This window comes from Phoca vitulina, unplaced genomic scaffold (genome assembly GCF_004348235.1).
Source record: "Phoca vitulina isolate PV1807 unplaced genomic scaffold, GSC_HSeal_1.0 scaffold79, whole genome shotgun sequence".
Lineage (NCBI taxonomy): Eukaryota > Metazoa > Chordata > Mammalia > Carnivora > Phocidae > Phoca > Phoca vitulina.
Window position 1 is genome coordinate 3,602,411 of NW_022589782.1, and position 23,937 is coordinate 3,626,347.

A 23,937-nucleotide genomic window follows, 5' to 3' on the forward strand; every position below is an offset into this window, starting at 1 on the left:
CCGGGGTGCGGAGGTTCCGAGGTCTCAGGGCCCCAGGTCCCCAAGTTCCGGGGTCCGCAGCCCACCGAGGAGACCAGGCGCCCCCCTGAGCGGGCGGCCCGCTCGCTGACGGCCCCCGCCCCGTGGGACGGGCTCCACCAAAGCCCATTGGCCGGCGGCCTGTCCGCCCGCCCACGTGACGCGGCACGTGACGCGACCCGGAAGCGGCGGGGCGGCGGCGGCGGCGGCGGCATGTTCACGGCGGGGGCGGAGAGTCTGCTCCACCAGGCCAGGTGCCCCGGCGTTTCCCTTGGGGCTCCTGGCGGGGTGGGGGGAGGGTCTCACGGCGCTGGGCCCGCGCGGAGACCTGGAGCAGCCCACCCAGACCCGCCGCAGAGACCCGCGGGGCGGGGAGGCCACGCCGTCCAGGCCCGGGGGGAGGGGCCCGCGGGTCCCCGGAGGCGGCGGCGCCTGAGCAGCGTCGCGAAGGGAGCGTGCCGGGCAGCGGGGCGGGCCCCCCGACGTCCAGCGGCGAGGGAGGGGAGGCCCAGGGGCAAGGGCATGAAGCCGCCCGGAGGCTGGCGAGCCTGCTGGCCTTGAGGCCCGCGAGCTGTGCGTGCCGCGCGCAGGAGCCTGATGCCGTCCGAGGGCTCTGGGGAGCCAGGGGCGGGATCTGCGATGTACAGAATCGCTCTGCTGCGGATGCATGAGGGAGGGTCGAGAAGTCACCCACCGCCTCCTGGCCCCCGGCTGGCCCTGGACTCCCCCTGACGAGTCGTAAGCCCTTTGCTGGCGCCTCACCAGCCACGGGAGAAAGAACCAGGCTGGGACCAAACCCCGCCGTCCATCTGACAGTGTAGGACTTGACGTCACTTGCTGGGAAGAAAACGCAGTCAGAACCACAAGCCGGTGGTAAACTTTTCTAAAAAACCCTAAAATTGGATCTGGAGCTGGACCAACTGGTGGGAAAGACTGGGATAGTTGAGGCTGCTGTAATTTAAGGAAACAAGATCTTGAATGCAGATTAGGTTCTGAAGGCTGGGAAGAGGGCAAAAATCTGTGGTCAAAATAACCCTTGAAAGTCTGCTCAGAAAGTGCCTTGTGGATTCGTAGCACCATCTGTGCCTCCTTCCCCGTTGGACATCCAGCATTCAAGCTCCAGTATTACAACTCGAGCTCACTTGAATTTAGGGGCTGTATTACGTGAAAATAGCATCGCACTCAACATGTGACACACCCCAGTGTTCTTGCCAAGAGACGCGTAAGAACTGAGACCCGCCCAGAACTTCCCCGGGCTTCCCTCTCCCAGCTCACCTTCTACTCCAGGTCATAAATATGCAGAATGAATAACACTCACTATCTAAATTCTTAATCCTCTCTCTGTCTCGGGTGGGCGAGTGGGGGGGTTGAGGGTAGCGTATGGTTCAATGTCCATAAGTAAGATGCATGACTTACGCGATTTGTCTCCACCAGGGTTTGAGGAAAGCTAGTCGTTATCAGTTAGGTCTTACTGGTTTTCACTGTATTCCACTCTCATTAAGCCCGTGATTTGGGGTGGCACTTTAAAATAAATTGCTAACGTTCAGGAGTTAGGATTTGTAGTGAATTTTAGTGTCTGAACTTTTTGGCGATGGAAAGCAAGGGTGGAAAAAGTCACCAGAAGCATCTCTCGTAAGCTGAAGACAAGTGAAGGAAGTGGGACTTGGAGAAGGGGTGGACGGGGGTGTGCGGCAGGTCAGGGGAAGTTTCCAGAAGCCCGAGACAACTAATCAGAGGCTCTGCGTGAGGACATAACCAGCGAGGGATATTTCAGGCAGAGGGTCTCTGGGGAGGATCAAGAGCAAGAGAAACAGGACTTGTGGTTCTTAGAGAAGTAAGGCAGGCCCAGGACCCTGTAAGCCTTGTTAGTGTCGGTAGGAGTTTGGGTTTGAAAGCACTGGGGAGCTATTGAAGGGTTTGAGCAGATTGGACTTTTAGAATCTCACGACCTAGAAAATATACTGGAAGGGATTCATTGGGATGAGGGGTACCACCATTCTAGGAAAGAGTCTCCCGTGTTATTTTGAGGCATCCTGGAGGCTTCTCGCTCCGTCTCGTTAGCCCGGTGAGAAACAGACCTGACCAGGCCTCTTGTCTTTCTGCGTCCTCATCCCACGTGTGACTGTTGTGTTTGTAAGAAATGAAAATGTGTTAGGAGGTGGGAGGGAGACCGGAAGTGGTGGGGAGTTCACTGAGGTTCATCTGCCAGCCTTCAAGTAAGAACAAGGAACACAAGAAGCTGCCCCAGGCACCTAGCCGCAGATGCTCGGCCAGCCTCCTCGTCAGCCCAAGGCTGGAGCGGCCCCGTCTCTCTTGGTTCAAAATTCCGGGTTCCTGAGCTCGAGCATCTGATTGGTCCAGCCTGGATTCGGTGGACTTCAGCCGTGGCAAGGGGGCTGGAGGGGGCCCTCCTCCGAGAGCACCCCCCCAGAGGTCCCTAGTACCATGTTTCCTGGGTTTGTCTTTCCTTTTGGACTGGAACAGAAACCCAAAAACCAGCTTTCTGTTTTGAGATTTTGTTCAGTATCTTACTTCTTGTTGATGCTCAGTAGGTATGTTTTTTAACGAAGCAGAGTGAATACCAGGAACTGTAGTAGGCATACCTGAGAACAGGTCGCAGTGTTTGTCCTCTGACGTAGCAGATTCCACTCTTGCTCCAGGACTGGAAGGCTCATTGAAGGAATCTTTTTGAAAAGCAACTTATTTCAGGCTACTCTTCCTTTTGACTCCTAACATCAATCGGTTTCAGTTCTTCTGCTCCTGGGACAACAAAAAATCCGGAGGGGTGGTGTCGCCGTGACGGGGTCTGCTGTAGCCGCTGGCGTGGTGGTCTCCCAACAGACCTGCCCGCAGGGGAGGGGAGTGACCCGACGACGGCCGCGTCCCAGGGAGGGAGGATACGCGGGTGGTGGCCTCGCTCTCCCACGGGACACCCGGGCTGCTCTGCTCCGTGGGGATGTTCCTCCAGCCCCAGGGCCGTCTGTCACGGCTCAGGGCAGCATTTCCGGCTCCTGTGGCCGGGTCCCCTGACACCAGGTTGCTGATGCCCTGCTCTTCGTTTAGGGAGATCCAGGATGAGGAGCTGCAGAAGTTTTGTTCCCGGGTTGTTAAGCTGCTGCAGAAGGACGACCCGGGGCCCGATGCGGTGGACGCCCTGCAGAGGCTCTTCCTCATCGTCTCAGCCACGAAATACAAGAGGAAGTGAGTGTGATGATCTTCGGGAGGATGCAGGCTCCCAGCACGTGAGGCCAGCTTGGTGGGGGGTACCTGTCCGCTCATGGCGCGTGGGGCCTCGGCGTCTTACACCCGCTGGAAGCAATGCTCACGGCGCTCACATATGGAGAGCTCTCTCTGCCGGCCAGGGGGCCCCGGGTCTTCTCTGGGGGGGCCGGCGCTCCCGTGGTGACATGCCACCCGCCACGTGGCCTTGCACCCCCCCGCAGGCTGGAGAAGACGTGCGTGGACCTGCTGCAGACCACCCTCTGCTCGCCCAAGTGTCCCGAGCAGCTCCAGTTCCTCTGTGCCGCCATCCTGAGAGAGAGGTCGCCCGCTGACAGCCTGAGCCTGTCCTGGGACCACGTCCAGAGCAGCCAGCAGCTGAGCCTGGTGGCCTCTGTGCTCTTGGCCCAGGTGACACGCCCGTCCTGCCCTTGGCGGCCCTGGGGTGTCCACCAGCCTCCCCCGTGCCCTCCTGCTCTGTCCCCCCTTGCTCCCGGGGAAGTGGCAGGGCTCTGGGCTCCGGGCTCCAGGCAGGCTAATTCCGGCTGCCCTGGTGGTGACGCTCCTGGACGCGGTAAGAGGGGGCGTTTCAGAAACGAAGATGCTCTTGGAGCGGCGGCCTTCAGAATCGGCAGCCCCTTCCCCGGTGTTTTCAGACCGGATGACTTGTCGCCCACACACTCAGGCGGGTCATCGCTTCACACTCCCCCCGTGTTCCGTTTGAAGGGTGACAAAAAGGAGGAGGTCCGAAGCGTGGGCCAGCACGCCTTCAGAGTCCTCGAGAGCCGGCAGCCCGAGGGACCCAGTCTGAGACACCTGCTCCCGGTCTTGTCCAAGGTCACGCACCTGGCCCCGCACACCCTCCATGAAGGTAGTCACCCTTCCCGAGAGGCCTGTGCGGGCGCAGAGAGAGAGGAGTGCCCTCGCGCAAGGGATGGCGGAGAGGGGCGGAGAGGCAGTCTGGGGAGGCCTGAGGGCCCAGCACCCTGTCCAGAGCTTGTTTTCTAGAAAGCTCTGCGAGCGCCCCTGCAGCCTGAGTCTGTGGGATTGACGATTTCCCGCATGTTGTCCCCGCCCACCCCCCACCCGCAGACCAGACCAACCTGCTCAGCAAGAGGCTGGTGGAGTGGCTTCGCTACGCGAGCGTCCAGCAAGGGGTCGCACACACTTCCGGAGGCTTCTTCTCCACACCCAGAGCCCGGCAGGTGAGCCTGGAGACTCAGAACCTCCCTGTCCCTGGGCGTCCCTGTGCCACTTTGGCCAGCCTTGCCCCCAGGGTCCCGTCAACGCCTCCTGTCCTTCCACCTGCCCTGGTTCCAGAAGGATCCCTCTTTTGTGTCTCCACTCGGGTGGGGGGGGCTTTGGGTCACCAGGGTCACAGCCCCCCAGCCTGTGATGCTGTGGGCCAAACCCGCTGGTGAGATCACTTCTCTGATGGAGGATGGCGTCCACTCGGGTGCCAGTGTTTACGCGTCTCACGGGGGCTGCCCCAGTCCTCGAGAGCGTGAGGGCGGGGCTCCCACTCGCACACAGCGCCCCCCCGCCCTCCCCGCTGTGAGCCCGTTGCCCCCCGCACCCCCCCGGCCCGGGTCCCCACAGCCCATCCTTCCTTGCCTCCCGCAGCCGGGCCCTGTCACCGAGGTGGATGGGGCGGTGGCCACAGATTTCTTCACGGTGCTGTCCACGGGCCAGCACTTCACGGAGGACCAGTGGCTGAATGTGCAGGCCTTCTCCATGCTGCGGGCATGGCTGGTGCACAGCGGCCCCCAGGGCCCCAGCGCCCCAGACGCAGGTGGGACACGGGGGGGGACGCGGGGGGTCTCCAGGCAGGAGGTGGGCGGGACCGGGTGTGCCCCCGGGTGACGCCAGCAGCGCTGGCCGAGCTTCGCTGGCACCGGGAGGCCCGTCCCCGTCGTGCGGGCGAAGCCAGAGCGACCGCTGAGGACAGACGTCAGCAAGCGTGTTCAGATAGCTTCACCAAACCCCTTCCCCGGCGCAGACCGACCGGCGGTGTAGACAGGCTGGACCTCGCGGGGACACGCCTCCACTGCATGGGGCGTCCGGTGAGGGTGGAGGCGGCCGCGGCCGGGCGAGGCCTAGGTAGCCTGCCGCGGGGACTCCGCGCCCCTCGAGCGCCTCGTTCTGTCTTCCAGACGACAGGTCGGAGCTGGAGGGCTCCACCCTGTCCGTGCTGTCGGCCACCTCCACCGCCAGCCACCTGCTGCCCCCCCGGGAGCGGCTGAGGGAGAAGGCCTTCGAGTACTGTCAGCGCCTCGTGGAGCAGAGCACGCGACGTGAGTCCCGCTGTCGCGCCTCCTCCCCCAGGGGCGTCTCGGGCTGCCTGTGGGGGGCTGGGGCCTGGACAGCCTCTGTGCCGGGCGGAGGGGGGCTTTGTGTTCCTGGCATGAACCCCGGGGAGCTGGGCAGGGGGCACAGCCTGTCCCCAGCCCACCAGGCGTCCGTCCCAGCCGCCCGTCCCTCCGCTCCCAGTTTGCTCTCCGCCGCCCCCTCGAGCTTCCAGAGCAGGGTGCCTCTCACTCTGTTTTGATGCTGACCGGAGACCAGGTGGCTGCCTCTCTTCCTTCCCCAGGAGCCCTGAGAAAGGGGGACGCGGACCTGCAGAAAGCCGTACGTGCCGGGCGGGCGGGCGGGCCTCCCCTGTGGCTCCCCGTGCGGCTCCCCTGTGGCTCCCCGCGCGGCTCCCCTGTGGCTCCCCGTGTGGCTCCCCACGCGGCTCCCCGCGAGCTGGGCCTCCGCTCCCCACAGTGCCTGGTGGAGGCCGTGCTGGTCCTGGACACGCTCTGCCGGCAGGACCCGTCCTTCCTGTACCGCACGCTGTCCTGCCTGAAGGCCCTGCACGCGCGGCTGTGTGGGGACCCGGCCCGGGCGCGGGCGCTCCTGCCCATCGCGCAGTTCTTCCTGAGCCACGGTGAGCCTCGCGGCGCCGGCAGACTCCTCTGCTTCATGCCGAAGCTCGGCCCCTCTTCCTGTTTGTGGCGCCGCTTCCTGGTTGTGTGGCCCGGGTTGCTTTGAGGGACCGTTAGCACCCGATAGGAGAGTTTTTAGATGGGTTTAGGGAGCGGATCGACGTTTCACACCAATCTTAGATCTCTCTTTGCCACGAGAGTTCACGGGAGTCTCGTGGGAGGTGCCGTGAAACCAGCATTTTCCAAAGAACGTTCCACGTCATGTGACTTGGAGGGATTGGGCAGTAGCCGGAGACTCTCGGGGAGAGCTGGATGCAGCTCGGCCAGGGCTCCCCGTGCAGCACGGACACCTCAGGGCCCCTGGTGTCCGGGACTCTGAGGGCGCCACTCAGCAGCAGGGGCATCCTCGTGCCGAGCCGGGGACCCTCGTGCCGGGGCCTGGGCCCTGACGAGGCCGGTGTTTCAGGGGAGGCGGCCGCCGTGGACTCGGAAGCCGTCCTGCAGCACTTGTTCACCAGGGTCCCCTGCGAGCTCTTCCACAGCCCCATGGTGGCCTTCGAGTTCGTCCGCTTCTGCGCGGACAGCCTTCCCCTGTTCGGCAGGAACCTTGACATTCTCAAGCGGAGCTTCCCCAACCTCTTCAAGGCACGCTCGGTTGTCTTCGGGCTGGGGAGGGGGGCCGGCGTTGGGGGCGGGGTGTGGTGCCTCCCGCTCGTCCTCCCTCCGCGGAGGCGGCCTAGGATGCCGGCGGAGGGCCAGGGACGGCCCGGGGGGGGTCCGTGTGTCATGTAGGAACAGCGTCCCCGCCAGGGAGAGCCCCATGCTGAGCCCCGTCGGAGCAGCTAGGCTGGACTGTGGTTGATTCTAGAATTTGTCCCGATTATCACGTCAAGTAGGCTCCTCACATGGGAGCCTTGCTTGCTGTGCTCAGCCCTTTGTGCTGTTGGCTTTTTTTTTTTAAATGTTATTTATTTATTTGACAGAGACACAGCCAGAGAGGGAACACAAGCAGGGGGAGTGGGAGAGGGAGAAGCAGGCTCCCCGCGGAGCAGGGAGCCCGATGTGGGGCTCGATCCCAGGACCCTGGGATCATGACCTGAGCCGAAGGCAGACGCTTAACGACTGAGCCACCCAGGCGCCCGTGCTGTTGGCTTTTGACGCGTCTATTGTGACTGGCCGTGGTCACCACGTGGTCTTTGCAAATTCAGCTGGAAAAACAATGACAAGTAGAAAGTGGTTGCTTTACTTGTTGGTACAGAAGTGAACGCAGAAGCAGAGTAGCGACAGAAAACCGATCGAGGTGGCCCAGGGAGAGTGGGGGGCTGCTGATACCCCTGCCCATCCGGGACCGAGGCGCTCTCCCTTGCGGAAGCCCGTGGGCTCCAAGCCGATGGCCCTGCCGCTGGGCCACGCGCCCCACACGGGCCCTCCTGGTTCCCACCGAGCCGCCACGCTTGTCCCTGCAGCTCCTGGCCTGGAACAGCCCGCCCCTCACCTCGGAGTTCGTGGCGCTCCTCCCGTGGCTGGTGGACGCCGGCACGGCCGTGGAGATGCTCCACGCGCTGCTGGACCTGCCCTGTCTGACTGCGGCCTTGGATCTGCAGCTCAGGTGAGCCCGAGGGATGACGCCTGTCCCTGGGTCCCCTCCCCATTCCCTGCTGTTCCGTGAGCTGCCCCGATGAGAGCGCCTCTCTCCAGCCCTGGGCCCTGGAGCCCCCGGCCTGTCTCACTTGGCGGGAGAGCCTCACCGTGCAGGGTGCCGGGCCCCAGGCCCCTCCCGGTCCCTCTGAGGCTCATCGATGGCACGGGGCGACACCTGCTCTGTCTCCACGAGGGCTGGCCCGTGTCTGAGCCTGGCCTCGGGCATTTGCTTGCCCACAGGCTGTCAGCGGCTGCGTGTGACAGGCCGCTGTGGGACACCTCCCTCAGGAACCCCAGCTGCCTGGAGGCCTCCCGAGACCCAGAGCTCCAGGCTCTTCTCCAGCACCTGTTGCGGGCTGAGGCCAGCGGAACCGTGCAGAGGTGGGGGTAGGGGCCGCTCGGGCTGGGGAGCGCCTGGGGCGAGGCCTGCTGCTGGGCGTCCCCGGCCCCACGGCCCTGGGCGGGACAGGGGAGCACCTACGTGTGGTCAGAGCCTGTCCCCGGGGTGGGTGGGACGTGTCTAGGGACATCTGCCCCTGGGCCTTGCGCCTTCTGACCTGAGGAGGCCCCTGTGGTCGCCCCCCGCCCCCCGCCCTTGGCAGGCACCAGCCACGCCGCGGGGGCTCGCGGGGCACGGGCCTCGTGCTCAGCTCTGTAGCAGCACCCCAACTCGGGCCGCGTGAGCCTGCGAGTCCGTCGTACAGATGGACAGGCCGAGGGGTAGTGCTCCCCAGGAGCGGGAGGGCCAGGACTGGAGCAAGGCGTCCTGAGCGCACTCCCTGCGGCCTGTGGGAGCGGTGCTGCTCGAGGGGCCGGCGGCCGACGACGGGAGCAAAGCCGTCAGCAGGGGGCGGCATGCGTGGTGACAGGGTGGCCCCCTCCCAGGAGGGCAGCGCACACGGTTTCAGAACTTGGTCTAGGCCACGGCACGGTGATCCCGTTCTCTCTCCCGTCCGGCACCAGCCGATCGTTGGCACGTGGAGAGCATGTCCGGGAGCCCCGGGGGAGCGGGAGGGCGGGTACTCGGGGGGACATGTGACATGTTCTCCAGGTTGGCACCACTCCACCAGCTGCTGCAGCCCATGACCAGCTGTGCCCGCGTGGTCCAGTGCGCCGAGGCCGTGCCCACCCTGCTCCAGGCGTTCTTCTCCGCGGTGACCCAGGTGAGCCCGCTTCCAGACTCCTCCATTCCCGCGGGGGCGCTGGCCCTGGGCCTTGGCAGAGCAGGTGTCCTTGAACGCAGATCCCGCCGTGGATCAGCGAGAGGCGCCAGGAGGGGTGGCACGCGGCCTGTCCCTCCCCGAGAGCGGCCCCGGGCTGCCAGACACAGCCGGGGCCACAGGAGAGCGTGGGGGAGGGTGGTGTCGGCTGAGTCTGTGTCTCCCTCCTGACCCCCAGTTTGCCGACGGGGCCCTGACCAACCAGCTGGTGCTGGTGCTCCTGGAGAGAAGGGACTCCCTTTACCAGGTGCCCCAGTACGAGGCCCGTGTGCACAGGTGGGCCCTCCCGCCGCCCAGCCCCAGCCTGGTTTCACTGCCCTCCCCCCCGCCCCCCCAGCCTGCCCCGCCTCTGAGTCCCCACCCCCCAGGCTGCACCCGCATTCAGCTGCCCTCTGCAGGGCGTATCCTGCCGCTCCGCATCACCCCAGGCCCAGCTTCCACACGCGCTCCTCTCCCCGGTTCCTCCTCCCCCAGGTCTGTAATCTCCGGTCCTGGCCCCGGTCCCTCTCCACGCAGGCTTCCAGACCATCTGTCCCCCTTTCCGAAGGCCTGGTCCACACAGGCCTGCATCCACGCCACTCGCCAGCCCCAGCCTCCCCCACAGTGGGCCCTTTAGGGGCCGGAACCATCTGCACCTCGATCTGGTGCTCAGAGGCTTTCCCCTCCACCTCCCGGCTCTGGTTCTGGATGGGGGCCGCGGTCTGGGCCCGGGGACGGCCGCAGCCCAGCAGTGTCCTCCCCGGGCAGGGTGCTGAGCTCACAGTTCCTGGCCCTGTGCGCGCTGCACCCGTCGCTGGTGGTCGACCTGGCGAAAGAGCTGCTGGAGTTCGTGGGGAGCGTGAGCAGCGTCCACAGCAGAGGGGCCATGCTCGCCGCCGTGGTAAGGCCGGCCACCGCGCCACCGCCCCCTCCCCTCCCGCGCCGGGGTGCCTGCAGGGGGCTGAGGCTCTGTGCCCCCCAGGCCTGGGCCGTCGGCGAGTACCTGTCCGTGTCCTGGGACCGGCGGTGCACCGTGGAGCAGATCACCAGGTTCTTCGAGGCCCTGGAGGCCCTGCTGTTCGAGGTCACCCAGTCCCGCCCGTCTGCCGCCCTTCCCAAGTGCCCCCCACAGGTCATCGCCGTGCTCATGACCACGCTGACCAAGCTGGCCTCCCGGAGCCAAGACCTGATTCCCAGGTACAGGATGGGGCAGAAGGGGAAGGGGAGCTGGCTCCGGCGCCCTCCCGGTGCCCGAGGTCTGCACGCGGCCCGCAGCACGAGGGCTCCGGGCGGACACCGGTGGCGTGGGCGTCGTCCCTGCGGCCTCACCTCTCCCAGCTGACGCCCCACGACCCGGACGCCTCGGGGGTCTGGGCCCCTCCACGAGGCCTCGGGTTTCATGTGAGGAGCACATCTGCCGCTGACTGACCGGGACCCGCTCACCCTCAGGGTCTCTCTGTTCCTGTCAAAGATGAGGACCCTGGCGCAGAGCCCAGCGCCGAGCCCCGTGCACGGTGAGGAGGACGCGGGGGCCATCTGCACGCGGGCCACCGAGCTGCTGACCCTGCTCAAGATGCCCAGCGTGGCCCAGTTTGTGCTCACGCCGAGCGCAGAGGTGTCCGAGCCCCGCTATCACCGGGACGCCAACACGGCCCTGCCGCTGGCCCTGCGCACGGTCAGCCGCCTGGTGGAGAAGGAGGCGGGCCTCCTGCCTGCGTGAGGGACGGTGGCCGGGGGGACAGCGGCCGGCCGCAGATTAAGAGCCTGGTATCAGGGCCGAGCCGCTGCTGCCGTGACCAGAGGGCAAGTCAGGAGGGGCGCGAGGCCTGGGGAGGAGGCCTGGGTGGGTCTGGGTCCCTCCGTGCTGTCAGGGCTGTCCCGGCCTCAGCCTTCGGGTGTCTGGGGTTTGTCTCTGCTGAGCTGAGCTGTGTGGGGAACCAGGATCTGGAGCCCTCCCGCTGTTGGGGGCTGGACAGGGCTGCGTGGTCTGTTCCTGGCTGCTCCTCGCTCGGGGGCAAGAAGAGGAAGAGCAACAATAAACCTCTTTCAGAAAGTCCGTGTGTGCACGAGGCAGGGGAGAGGGCCGGGTATGGGGGGCGCTGCTGGGCTGGGAGGCCCGGCCCTGGGCAGGGGCGACCACACACCTGGGGCCGTTTCTTCCCACCGAGTCCCCAGCGTCCCCGATGTTACAGAAATAGCACGAATGTGGGCGATCAGAAAGGGAGCCGCGTGACCCCCCCCACCGGAGCGGCTGCCACTGGGAAGGGCCCTTGCTCGGGGTCCTCTGAGCCCGCCTTCTGGTGCTGCTGAATGAGCCGCTGGGCTCTTCGGGCCGCAGCCTCCCGGCCGCCGGAGGTAGAGGGCAGGGCCAGGCCGGCGGGACCCCGACACCTGCCGCCGGAGCCTCAGAGCAAGTCCGGGGTCGCTCTGGCATTGTGCCGAGTGGGGGAGACACGCTGGGTGTGGTGGCGCAAGAAACGTGTCGCCGGCCCCTGTTCCCCTCCCGCCTTGGACACCAGCTCCCAGGGCTGCACCTCAGCTCCGCCGGGCGCGCACACGCGTCCGGGCCACCGGGTGGCGCTGCTGCTCCGCGAGCCTCTGCCCGGCCCGCCGGCGCCGGCGCCGGCCCCGCCCCTCGCCCCGCCCCCAGGCCCGGGACCCGCGACGCCGGGCCGCTCGCGCGCCGGAAGCAGCTGCGGCCGCCGAGGACGTGGGGGGCGCCGGCCCGCAGGGGGTGTTCGCCTCGGCTCCGCCTGGCGTCCCGGCCTCAGGAGGACTTCCGAGAGACGACAGGTGACGCGCCCGTGGAGCGGAGCGGTGGGCGTCGGGCCGGGACGCGCCCGGGGCCACCCTGGTCCTCCCAGGACGGGGCAGACCCAGCCCTGCGGCTCCCCGCCCCCCGGGGCTCCAGGCCGGGTCCGCGGACCCCAGCCCCACGTTGACCCCGCGTGGCCCCGGGCCCGAGTTCGGGAAGGTCCGGGTTGAGGATGCGTGTTCACCTAGAGAGCGGTTTCGGCTTCGCAAGATGCCTGGGGGCCTGTCTGCAGTTAGTGCTCGGCCTGGAGCGTTTTCGGGTCCTCCAGGTCCCGGAGGTTTGGGTCCCCAGCCCGCGTGAGAGCTGGGTGGTGAGCGCGGGTTTGCCCTGCTTCCCGGGGAGCCGGGGCCGCTCCAGAGACGGTGCCCTCGGGTTTGCGTCGCAGGCTGACCCGCCGTGCCGCCCGAGGGTCCAGACAGAAGCCGCCCGACTTCAAGCCCTGGGGGCTCCCGAGGGGCAGACTGAGTCTGGGGCTCAAGTTTTCACCCTCTTCTCGCCGTGGGCGGGTGGGGGGCGGCGTCGTACCACCCACTGGCGGGGGGCTCCCTGTGCCATGTGCTTGGGCGACAGGCTGTGGGCACAAGTGACAGGAGCCTGAAACGTGCTGGGGAGCTGGGCTCGGCTCGTGCGCCTTTGCCGTGCGCCGTGGCCAGAGCACCCGCGGCCGGAGGTCGGGAGCGCCAGCGGGAGCCGGAGCCGCTGCGGGCTGTGCGGATGGGGGTGAGTGGGTGCTCTCCAGAGCGTTACGCAGCGGCTGACGTGGAAAATCAGGCTCCCTGCGCGTGTTTCCTCGTCTGGAAAACGGTGGGGGGCGCCGTGAGCCCGTGCGTGCGTCCCCTCCCCCGGCTCCAGCCCTGGGAGCTCAGTTAGTGGGGCCCCCGCTCGGCCCCCCGCTTTGCCTCCTTCGCCGCACGGAGCGGTGAGCAGCTGAGACCGGCGACCGGGCGGCCCTCCTCAGGCTGCTCTCGGCCTCCCTGAACTTGGCCCTTGCTTCAGTTTGGGGCTTTAAGCATTTTCCTTTTGGATCCAATCATCGTGTTTAAAATGAATTTTTAAAAAATGCGTGTTATGCAGCTTTCTGGAAACTCAGCCGGTGGGGCTTCTGTGGAGCCGCCGAGGGCCTGGAGCAGGTGCGGGCGCGCCCCCCTCCTGCGCTCACCCGGGGGCAGCGTGGAGCTCGGGGCCGGCCGTCTCCCGCCCTGAGACCCCCGCCTCCCCCAGGTCTCCGTGCCTGCCAGACAGGAGGACCCTGGCCCCGAGCCCAGCCCCGAGCTCCGCCCCCGCTGCGTGCGGCCCCTGCCGAAGACACCTGGCGCGCGGGTGCCCGAGCCCCACCGTCCCCGCGACCCCCAGCACGGCCAGCTGCCTGGTGGAGAAGGGACGGTGAGCTGGGGGACGCTGGCCAAGCCGCGGCTGCCGAGAGCGGAGGGGCGGGTGGGGGAGGCGGCCCGGGTGCCCCGAGTGGGTCAAGGCTCCCACTGCCACCGCCTGGCTCGGGGGGTTCTAGACCTTTCTCTGAACTATGCTGAGCCTGTGAGGAGCAGGAGCTCCTTGCTTCGGGGCAGGGTGGGGGGCAGAGAGCGGGCATCACTAGTGTCCTCCCGGGGAGCCCAGCCCCGCGCCCATTCTAGCGCCACACGCCGCCACCTCGTCAGATTACGAAAGATAGTTTATTGAATCTATACGTTTCCATTAAAATCTTCAAACATAAAAGCTCTGTAACAAACATCACAACTTAGTGTTATCTGTCATATAAATAAAATATACACTAAGATGTACATCATCCACAGCAAGGACCACGGGGACAGCTTGGGGGCAGGTGGCCGAGCCTCAGGGCGGGGAGACGGGCCGGCACCCTAGGGCGGCGGCGTGCGGAAGCGGATCTTCTTGGCCGTTTCCGCGTCAGACTTGGCAACCAGAAACCGCATCTTCTTTCCCCCGTGTCGGATCAGGTCCACGGCTCTGAAACCCGGCGGGCGGGGCGGGGGGGGGGGGGGGGGGGGGGGGCCCCCCCGCCGCCGCGCCCGGGGGGGGGGGGGGCAGGGGGGGGGGCGGGGGGGGGGGGGGGGGGGGCCCGGCGGCCGGGGCGGGGGGGGGGGGGACAGGATTCACCACAGGCCCGGCCTCGGGGCGGGTGAGGCAGGCGGGGTTTCCGGGGGTGCCTGGGATGGGGGCCCACCCCCTCCGTGAGGGGCCCTGCTGGGGCTGCTGTGTCGGCGGAGGTCAGTGGAGCCGCTGAGCCTCCAGTCCCTCGCCTCTAACGGGGCGGGGGGGGTCGTGACGGGACCTGCTCGCAGGCCCGGGGCTCCCCTGGCCGCTGCGGCACGAGGGCGGGGGTACCTCAGGTAGGTGACGCCCCTCAGGCTGCTGCCGTTCACCTCCAGGATGCGGTCCCCCAGGGACAGCCGGCCGTCCGCCGCCGCGGGACTGCCCGGGAGCAGGGTCTGGATGTAGAGCCCGGGCGCGCCCAGCGGCGTGTGCTGGGGGAGAAGCAGCGGGTCCGCGGGGGCTCAGCACTGGGCAGCCCCCCCCAAGCCCCTGGTCCCCGGCTTTCCTCTGGTGCTGACCATGAGAGCCGGGGGCCACTCACCATGCCGTCGATGAGGCCCATCCCCAGCCCCGAGGGGCCCCGCTCCAGCTCCACCACGAAGACGTAGCAGAAGTCCTCGGCGCTGGAGCCGCGGCTGCTCGGGGCCGGAGGGGGCTCGTCCTCGGGGCCCACGCCGTCTCCTGGGCGGGCAAGAAAAGGGGCCCGTGTGCACAGCGCCGCGGCAGCACGCCCCGTCCCCGGAAGCGTGCTCACAGAGCCCCGGCACGGAGGGGTGCAGCCCCCCCGGGGCCCCGTGTGCCTGCGAGGGGCACCCCCAGCACCCCCACGGCTGCCCTGGGACACGAGTCCCTGTCCGGCCACAGAGCAGGGGGCTCTGCTCAGGCTCCCGGCACAGAGCTCTCCTGAGACCCTGCCCCTCCCTCTGCACCTCTAAGTGGGGACTCCGTGTCCGTCCACCCCCCCATGTCTGAGCCTGCCCCCTTCTTGAGCCGGGGCCCCCCTGAGGGTCCTGGGCCTTCTCTCCCCAGGACGTCAGAGCTGTTGGCTGCAGCAGCCCAGCACCACGAAGCAGGGGTCCGACCGCAGGCCCAGCTCCACCTGCGTGAGCCCTGCCCTCGGGACACGCTCCGTCCAGCCCACGTGGGGGCACAGCCCCCCACACACACCCCTCACACCTTCTCTGTGCTCGTCCCCTGAGCCATCCTTCCTCTGCCCTGGGCGGAGCAACCTGGTCCCACTGATGGCTGCGTGTGGCCCGGCTGCCCTCCGGCGTCCCGGGCTGTGGGCGAGCGTGCGCAGGCACCACAAGCCCAGGCCGAACATGCCACTGGGACCTCGTGGGCGGCACGACCCCAAGCGGCTCTGCCAGGTGGCAGCAGGGCTGGGTGCAGGCGTGAGCCCGGGGACACGTCTCACCTTCTGGAGCTGCGCTCCTCCTCCCTTCCGGGAGCGCTTTCCCACAGGTGCCGCCAGGCTCGGGCCAGTCCGGGACGGCGGGCTCGAGGCCAAGCGGGGTGCTGGGAGGCGTCAGCAGGCACGAGGAGTCCCCGTGCGAGGGGCCAGCGTGGGGGCCCCCGCAGCTGTGCCTTCCCGGAGGGCCCTGTGCGCGGGGAGCGCCCGCAGAAGGCAGAGCGCGCACCTGGCCGGCTTCACGGGCTCCCCTGGAAACCAGCGGGCAGCTCTGGCCCTCGGGGTGCCCCTCCGGGGTGGTGTGGTGCGGGCCCTGGGTGGGGGCGGGGGTGGAGAAAGCGCTCAGGCACTCAGCCGCCCGGAGGGGCCCCGGGAGCTCCCAGGGGCGGCGCCCCCGTCCGCCCCGTCACCAGGTCCGTGCCCCGACAGCCGGGCCCGGGTACCTCGAGGCCCCCCGGCTGGGAAGGTGCACCGACGGGGCCGGGCTTGCTGCGCAGGCCCCACAGGAAGTGGCGCACGTAGAGAAGGTGCTGGTAGATGCTGTCGTCCAGGCAGTCCGCCTCCAAGTCCACCTGGAAGCCCTCGCTCGGCAGCACGATGGGGGGCGGGTTTTCGTACGACTCCAGGACCTCCTCTGGGGCGGGGGGGGGGGGGGGGGGAGAATGAAGGGACCAGCCGGCCAGGATTAGCCTTCCTGCCCCTCCCCAGGCGCGCCGGCCACCCCACCCCACCCCGGCGGGACTGGGGACACCGCCGTGCGGCCTCCAGCCAGAAGTGACCTGCCCAAGCCAGCCTCGGCCCTTCTGCACCCGGTGGCCGCCCAGGACGAGGCCAGGCTGCCCCCAGCAGCGCGCCCACCACGGGGCAGGCCTCAGAAGTGAGGAGCCCAGAGTCCCGCTCAGAGCACTCGCTCCATCCAGGCCGAGGCCCTGGGGGGTGGGGACCCTACTTCCAGCTGTGTCTTCTCTCTTTTAGTTTGTGTCATAACGTGCATCACGCAACAGAGAGAGACCCAGAGAGGCCGCCGCGGGCCGTGTGCGTACACACACGTGGCCAGCACGCCAACTGTGCATGCGGGGTGCAGGCCCCGAGCGAGGCCGCGAGCTCAGGCTCCTCGATGGGGAGGGGGACCGTGGACTCCGACCTCCCGCTGTGGGGTCTCCGGGTCCCCAGGTGGGGGATGGGGCAGGGCGCTCCCAGAGGAAGGTGGCCCGGGGGGGGAGGTCCTAGATGCTCCGCAGGCTCCTCCAGGAAGTCCCCCGGGAGGCTCACCTGGCCTGAAGGCATCGGGGCTGTCCTGGGCACCTGGCTCCCAGGCGCTCATGGGGCCCACGGCCGAGGCCAGCTGGTACTGCGTCAGCAGCCGCCGTAGCTGCGCGGGGCTCAGGGTGGGGAACGCGGCCCGCAGGTCTGTCCAGCTCATCTGGGTGACAAGCAGCAGTCATGGTCAGAGGCCCCTGGATGGCGCAGCCACACCCCCGGGGGGGCTTCTAGGTGCTCTGGGGGCAGGGGCAGGGGCAGGGGGCCCGGGCTCCCTGGGCACGTGCTCTCAGCTCGCTCACGCAGGGCCTTTGGCACCGTGAAGGCGGGTGAGGTCAGCAAGGGGGTCAAAGCCCCATGGGCGTCCAGGGTGAGAGCCGGGGGGGTGGCTGTTCCTGGGGGGCGGCCGGCAGGCACCACACCCAGTGCGCTCTCCACCGAACGTGCCTCTCCCCACGTCACCTCGCGGGGCTGGCAAGGGCGGCAAAGAGCCCTGGGGATTCGGGGAAAGAGAGAGGGGGTTCCCGCCTCCCAGCGCGTAAGAGACCCGACCCGCCAGGCTGGGGACCCCGAGACTGGCTCTGTGGGCGGACAGGGAGGCTTCCTTGGGGGGGACCAGCAGCCTGAGCTTGTGCGCAAAATGCAACAGCTTGCACCACTCCCTGCGACCCTGGTCTCCACGGGCCAGGGATGTCCCTCCTCTCTTGTTTTCTGGAACCCCGTCTTCTACTTCCTGGGCTAATTCTCGTTTCTGTGGCACAGGCCCTCAGCACTGCCCCTGCCGTCAGGGGAACCGGTCCACGCTCATGCTCTCCATGGTGGCGACTCCCTCGTCCCCCAGCTTCTGACGTGGCCCTTGAAAGTCGGAAACCACTCTGACCGCTGATCCTCGGCGTGTGTCCTGTCTTTATTCTTCAGGAAGTTCACAGGCTTCTCGCGGCCGTGGTCCCCACACTGCGGCGCTGCACTCTCCAGAACCTCGGGGCGGGTGGGCCTGGGGACGTCTCGGTCCCCCCTATGCCATGGCCACCACCTCCTACTGTTCGGAGCCTGGGCCTCGCTGGCAGGTCCTTCTCTCGTCCCATCTTTGCCTTCACTCCTGTGCTTCCCTCTTTTCTGGGTTTCCTGCCAAGGGGCCTGGGCTGTGGGTAGCAGGTGCCTTTGCCAGAGGGACAAGCGTGGCCCAAGGCTACGTTGCGGGGGGCGCAGGGCAGCGCTGGGAGCACACCCCCCGGCTCAGGACAGCCTCTGTTGGCCCGAGGCGGTGCCCTCTGGTTTTCTCAGTTCCGAGAACCCCGGCTTCCCTCCCCCAGCCGTGCGGCATCCAGGGCTCGTGTCAGGGCGCCAGGGGCCTAGCACGCTCCCCTGTCCTCCTTCCCCCGAGTGCGGACACATGTTCTGGGTGACTTCCTGGACTCGGTCTCCGGATCTTGCCTCTGCATCCTTCCTCTCTGCTGCCAGCTTTAGTTTCCAAGAATCCTTTTGGTTCTTCTATTTATAGAATGCAGTTATCTTACGGACACTAAGTCTTCTCTTTATGAAGATGTATTTTAAGTTTCTTCTCCCTGAGAAGTCTGTTTCGGGGGATGGCAAACTATGGCCCGAGGCCTGTATTTGTAGGGCCCTCCAGCTAAGAATGGTTTTCACATTTTATGAAGGGCTTAAGACAACAACGAAGAATTTGGGATGGTGACTCTCTGTGGCCCACAGAGGCTAAAGTACCGACCACCCGGCCCTTTACAGAGAAGCCTGCCAGCCCGATCTGTGCCCCCCAACCCCTCTCCCCACATCCGTCTCTCCTGTTCCAGAGCGGGAGCCGAGTCTGCCCGGCCGGCTCGCGGTGGGACCCGGGTCTGCATCCCCCGCCCGGGCTGTCCCCGACCACCCAGCAGGCCAGCACCTGCCAGCACCTGGCAGCACCTGCCACGGGGAGGGCACAGGCCCCCACCGAGCAGGCAACGGCCCGCGGCCTCCGGCCCTCAGATGCCCCTTGGCCCCTAGGAAGCCCCCTTTCCAGAACGAGACTCCTGGTGTCAGGATGACGCCTGGTCTCCTGGCCTCGAGACCCTTGGTCGTCAAGGCTCTAGAGATCGGCCCGGGGCTTCTGGCGGTGTGAGGGGGGCAGGCGCCCAGCTGCACAGGAAGGGGCGGCCGAGGACCCAGCGCTGCTTTGTCGTCGTCCTGTGCGTCTCGTGCTGACGAGGGCCCGTGACCTCGGCGCGCGTGTCCGTGGGGGGAGAGCTGTGGCGAGCTCTGACCGGGCAGCCAGGCGCCCCCACTACGAATAAATGTTTTCCTGGCACGATGGAGATGCAGTCGTTCCTACTCCTTTTCAGCGTTCGCTCTGAAGATGTCCCCTTCCTCGTCTCGATGCTGGCGGTTTGTAATTTCCCACTTTATTACACTCTTCGAAGAGCCACTCCTGGCCTTCTGCTCCTCTGTCGTCTGTTCACAGACCTTCGGGTTTGGCAGCTCCGCTCCTGCACCAGGATCGTCCTTCTCGGCCCTGTTGTCCCCGTCGCGCGTAAGGGCTACACAGTTTCCCCAGGAGCCAGGCTTCTCCGCTGCTCAGGCGGTCACCCGCCTCCTGGCCTCCACGGGGCTCGTCTCCTCCGCGCTCTTTGTCCTCCCGGGGGCTTGTGCCGCCAAGAAGCCAACCAAATGCCTATGTTGCATCCGCGATCCGCACACATGTGCCCGGTTTCTGAACTGTCTCTAGTGAACCCATGTGTCACTTTTAGAATTAAAAAAAAATCCAGTAACTTACAAGACACCTGAACAGGACCTAGTCCCCAGCACGTGGCAGACTGTCCGTATCCGCTGAGCGATCCCTGGCCGGGGGGCCTCGGCGTGACCAGCACAAAGCGGAGGTCGCCGTGCGGGTAGCTGGTCACACCGCGCGGTGCGGGGCGGACAGCAGCTGCCGTTACGGAGAGCCCCGGTGACCCAAACCCAGATGACCCCTGCCGTGTGGTGGTCCTCGGGCAGAGGCGGAGGGTCCGACCCTCCAGCAGACCGGCAGGGCCGCGGTCCCCGCAGGAGCGTCCTGCTGGCTCCGCCCGAGGTGCCCATTCGGTCCAGACGCTCCCGGCAGCGCCGGCCGTGCGGGCCTCTCCACGGCGTCCCCGGGGCACACTGGGTGTTTCGCCAGGCAGGAAGGGACACCACTGGTTTGGTTTCAGGGATCACCCGTGACGACAAATGCGCACTCTGACAGTCCTGGGGGGTCAGACGCCCAGCAACCGTGGGGCCCAAACCGAGGAGCCAGCAAGGCTGCCTTCTGCTTGCGCTCCTGGGCCGTCCGAATCAGCGGAGGCCTGTTCCAGCGTCCGGAGGCCGCCACAGCCCATGTCCCTCTTCAGAGCCAGCCGGGCCGTCGAGTCCCTCCTCCCGTCCTCTCTCGGACCCACGCTTCTTCCTCCCTCTCCCACTTCTAAGGGTCGTGTGCTTAGACGGGGCCCAGCAGACAAGCCGGGGTAAGCTCCCCATCTCGGGGCCCCCAACCTCAATCACACGTGCAGAGCCCCCCGTGCCGTGTGGGGTCCGACATCGCTGGGGCCTTCTCCTGCCGGCAGGTGGGGAGGGCTGTGGGAGGGGAGCCACTCCGCGAGCTCTCAGGGGCCCCCCTACCTGGATGAGCTGTGCGCGGGGCGTGGCCAGCAGGTTGAGTGTGCAGGAAAGCTTCTGGAAGAAGCGCTCCCCCGCCTCCCCGCAGCCGGCGCTCCTCATCCACTCCAGCAGCTGGTGCAGGCGGGTGCAGGCCTGGACGCCTCTGGGCCAGTGGAAGCAGCTCAGAGAGGGGCCTGGGAGCGGGCAGGGAAGGTGACGCCCAGCTGCTCCCCACACGGCAGGCGTGCCCCCCGCCCTCCCCAGGGGGCTCCCCAACGCCTGTCCTCCCCGACTCCAAGCCTCTGGGGACAGGCCTGACAACCGTACGTGGGTTTCCAAGGCCACTAGGCTGCTTCTGGACCCCTCTCTGGGGGGCGAGGAGGGGGGCACGGATGGGGTTGGGACAGCCACGGAATCCCAATGCAGAGACTGTCCACACCTATAGCCAAGACGCCTGCTCCCACCCGGATCCTGCCCTCGGAGCCCGACCAGCCGGGGACACACGTGTGCCACGGGTCTGCACGCATGGCATGCTCATGTCCCCGTGTCCCAGCGGGGCCCGAGGCTGGAAGAAACCGGCACCCCGAGCCCCTGGCAGTGAGGAGCCTGGGGGGCAGAGGCCAAGTCCCTTCTCTGAGCCCGTCCCTCCTCGCTCCCCGGGGGGCTGTGTGGGGGTAACAGGAACCAGGAAGGGCCCGAGCAGACCCCACCCCACCCCGGGGCCCGTGTGCAAACACTGACGCACACTCCTGATCCGCCCCCGGCCTCAACCTGCCCGCCAGAACCCCAGGCAGCGAGATGCCTCGGCCCCCCAGCACCCCCAGCACCCGCTCAGCTTCTGCAGCAGGGGTGGGGGTCCCCGCACTCCCCACCCCAGGCCTCACCCTTGTCCAGGAGCTGGTTGAAGAGCAGAGTGCCGGAGAAGAAGAAGAGGTAGGCCAGCACCTGGGAGGCAATCTCGGGGTGCACCCGGAACTGCCGCAGGAGGTCCAGGGTGGCCTGGTAGACCGACACGACGTGGCGCAGCTCCTCGGGCAGCTGGGGGGTGGGGCACCAGCTCTCCTGGCGCTCCGTCTGGAAAGGGGGGCACTCCAGCAGGGCCGGGAGGCAGACGTACAGGGACTGGGGGCGAGAGGGAAACCCCAGCTGCACACGAGCCCCCCGCCTGGGCCAGATCGCGGGTCCTGCTGAACAGGCCCCAGCTGCCCGGGGCCACGGGGGCTCGGGACCGGCTCTGGCTAAAGCAGCAGAGGACACCAGGAGGGGCACAGAGCCCCGGCCAAAGGGCTGCTGGAGATGCCCCACAGGTCTTGGGGGGCTGCACCCCTCCTATCAGACAGAAGGGTGGCAAGGGAGCAGCCGGCTGGTCCCCCGAGGGACCACACCCCCCGCACCGGAGCACCCCCCCCGCGGAGCCGAGCCGGGCGCAGCAGCCTGGGGGCCAGGCAACGGCCCCGGTGGAAGGCCTGGCAGGACGGCAGGCACCCACACTCGCCTCGGGGCTGACGGGGCAGCTTCGGCTGCTCCCCAGAAACAAGGTGAAGGCACCACCTCTGAGGGGAGTCCTCGCTGCCACTACGTCTCAAGGTGATCCTGGGGTGACGGGTCAAGGACAACACGCATCCCCACTCGGACCCCCAGGGCACATGGGTGGGGGGCTCCTTCCTGTTTGGCCAAGACACTGAGGCTGTGCCCTTCCCAACCCAGGGCTCCACGCAGCTGGGAGCAGGGAGCACGGGGCTGCCTGACTCGACCGTCTGAGCTCCGTGCGGAACAGACAGGGGATCCGGTTCCCCAAGCATCGTCCCCAGCGTGTGTCTCCAACTAACCCCTCCTGCTTCCCGCTGGAGAGCAGGGTGGCGGCTTCCACGCCACCACCAGGTCCCTCTAAGTTAAAACTCAGTCTCAGCAAATCCCCTGGGCTCCCCTGGACAGGACCACCTGCCACAGGGGCCCCTCCTCTCTCCACTCCCCTGCCTGCGCCCCCCTCCTTACCCGGAGGCTCCATTGTCCTCTCTGTCCACCGCAGTGCCCACCGGTGCCCACGGAACACGCGCTCCACCTTCCAAATCATTGCCCAGAGCAGCCAGCCCTCCAGCTCCCCAACACCGCGGGCCCCTGCGCAGCCGGCGGGCTCCCGGATAGGGGTGGGGCGGGCAGGGGGGCGAGGGGCTGGAGGCCGGGGCTCAAGTGTGTGGAGGCAGCCGTCCAGCTCAAAATCCTCAGGCCCCCCCCGGGGGGAGAGGAGCACACCCTGCCGCGTGTGCCAACGAGCCGGCAGCGCCGTACCTTCGAGACGTAGTACACACACTGCTGGAAGGCGTACAGGATGACCTCCTCCAGGACCGCCATGGCCTCCTCGCTGGCCGTCAGCGTGCAGGAGAACAGGGACTCCTTGGAGCCTGCGAGGAGACAGCAGCTCACGGTCACCGTGTGGGGACGTGGGGGGCGCCCAGTTACCCCCGGAGTGCGCCCACCCAAGCCCCCATGCTGGGTTTGGGGATGCGATAACCAAAGCCAGCCCGGCCGGCCGGCCGCACCCCCGACGGCCGCACCTTCCCGGGGCTCCGGGGCCGAGATGCTGGCCGAGGCGGCCGGCCCCGCGCTTCCAGGCCCAGCAATGCTAAAGCGACGCGAGGCCCATCGGAAGCTCGTCACTGACTAGATCCCGGACCCCTTGTCTACTGAACCAGCTGCCCCAGCAAGAGCAGATTCTGCCCCAGTCCCCCTGCGGCCACCTCTCACCCCGGACGCAGGTCAAAGGAACACCGGCCAGAGCTCCAAAGGAGACCGTCACTCCACAGAAGCGTGACGTTTCCAAGAAGAGAGAAACCAAATGGCCTGCGTGCCCCGTTCTGCCCCCAGCACCCGGGAGACTGCAGGGAAGACACTGCCCTGAGAGCAGGATTCCCGACAGCCCCCTTCATGCAGGTCCCCCCGAACAACAGGCCCTGGTGGCTGGGCCTCCCCGGACGGGCGGGAGCTGAGCCTGGGGGGCCTGCCCAGCGGGGAGATGGGGGTGTCAGCGGATGCCCAGTGATGCCTTCCCTCTGGGAAGGCTCTTGTAAAGGGACCCCAATACCAGAGAACCCCACCAGGGCGGAAATGTCCTGAGGGGCCTCCAGAACGTGGGGACACGCGGTGCCCCACCAGCGCTTAGCAGGGGTGCCCGTGGCCTGGACGCTCCACCTCGTCTCCACGCTCTCAGAGCCCCACTTCATCACGGGACCTGCAGGGAGGCGGCTGCGCCGTGCGTGTCCAGTGTGGCTACAGCCTTTTCACTACCACACAGCGTGGGCCCCACGGCCTAGGACTCTCGCGCCAGGGCTGGGACGGAGCTGCTGGGTCTGGCGGGGCCTCCCCGGAGCACGGGGACCCAAACCACCCACTGCTGGACAAACAGAATGGAAACAGCATGCGAGTCCATCAGAGACCCCACCCCTACAAACGGGGATGCATCCCTGTTCGAGGCACTTCTCTTTCCAGGGCTTGGGGCTCTCCCGCCCCTGGGCCCACAGTGCACCCCCAAAGGCCTCATTCCCCAGGAACCTGCCTGGCTTGGGAAGCCAGAGGCCTGCCCGCCCCGCCCAGGGTCCTCCCCAGAGCCCAGCCTGTGGGGTCTCATGCGGGACCGAGCCTGGTGGGGTCTGGCTGCTCCCGGCAGCCTCACTGGGCTTCAGAGGAGAGGCAAATCAGGCAACTTTGGGGCCCCCGTGGCTTGGGGGAGCAAGAGGCTCTTACTAGGCCGCTGGGCTGCAGCACCCCAGGCCTACAAAAACATGCCAGGCT

At 67.2% G+C, this 23,937-nt stretch overlaps 2 protein-coding genes and 1 long non-coding RNA gene across 6 annotated transcripts in view; 2 read left to right on the top strand and 1 right to left on the bottom strand.

Annotated features, from left to right (window-relative positions):
* Positions 1–210: 210 nt before the first annotated feature.
* Positions 211–11,037, top strand: AP5Z1 (adaptor related protein complex 5 subunit zeta 1). The gene is made up of 17 exons (XM_032394254.1): positions 211–272; positions 3,082–3,219; positions 3,462–3,648; positions 3,964–4,108; positions 4,330–4,442; positions 4,861–5,029; positions 5,391–5,531; positions 5,828–5,865; positions 6,004–6,166; positions 6,631–6,809; positions 7,631–7,773; positions 8,046–8,186; positions 8,857–8,968; positions 9,204–9,301; positions 9,773–9,905; positions 9,987–10,201; positions 10,454–11,037. The coding sequence occupies exons 1-17, from the start codon at positions 232–234 to the stop codon at positions 10,722–10,724; spliced, it is 2,427 nt and encodes an 808-aa protein (XP_032250145.1). The 5' UTR covers positions 211–231; the 3' UTR covers positions 10,725–11,037.
* A 638-nt stretch (positions 11,038–11,675) lies between these two features.
* Positions 11,676–13,698, top strand: LOC116625579. The gene is made up of 3 exons (XR_004298106.1): positions 11,676–11,797; positions 13,041–13,202; positions 13,610–13,698. It is a non-coding gene; the product is annotated as an uncharacterized LOC116625579 (long non-coding RNA).
* The window catches only part of RADIL (Rap associating with DIL domain), a 116,798-nt gene continuing 106,399 nt past the window's right edge, over positions 13,539–23,937 (bottom strand). For 3 of the 4 annotated variants that reach the window (XM_032394247.1, XM_032394244.1, XM_032394248.1), the window contains 8 exons: positions 22,438–22,550; positions 21,033–21,270; positions 20,170–20,342; positions 16,552–16,702; positions 15,723–15,913; positions 14,410–15,592; positions 14,160–14,299; positions 13,539–13,781 (listed from right to left, as the gene is read on the bottom strand). In XM_032394247.1, coding sequence (XP_032250138.1) covers positions 13,722–13,781; positions 14,160–14,299; positions 14,410–15,592; positions 15,723–15,913; positions 16,552–16,702; positions 20,170–20,342; positions 21,033–21,270; positions 22,438–22,550 — 2,249 coding nt within the window. In that variant the 3' untranslated portion in view covers positions 13,539–13,721. The remainder of the gene's footprint in view (positions 13,782–14,159; positions 14,300–14,409; positions 15,593–15,722; positions 15,914–16,551; positions 16,703–20,169; positions 20,343–21,032; positions 21,271–22,437; positions 22,551–23,937) is intronic. The other variant, XM_032394249.1, reaches the window with a different exon arrangement.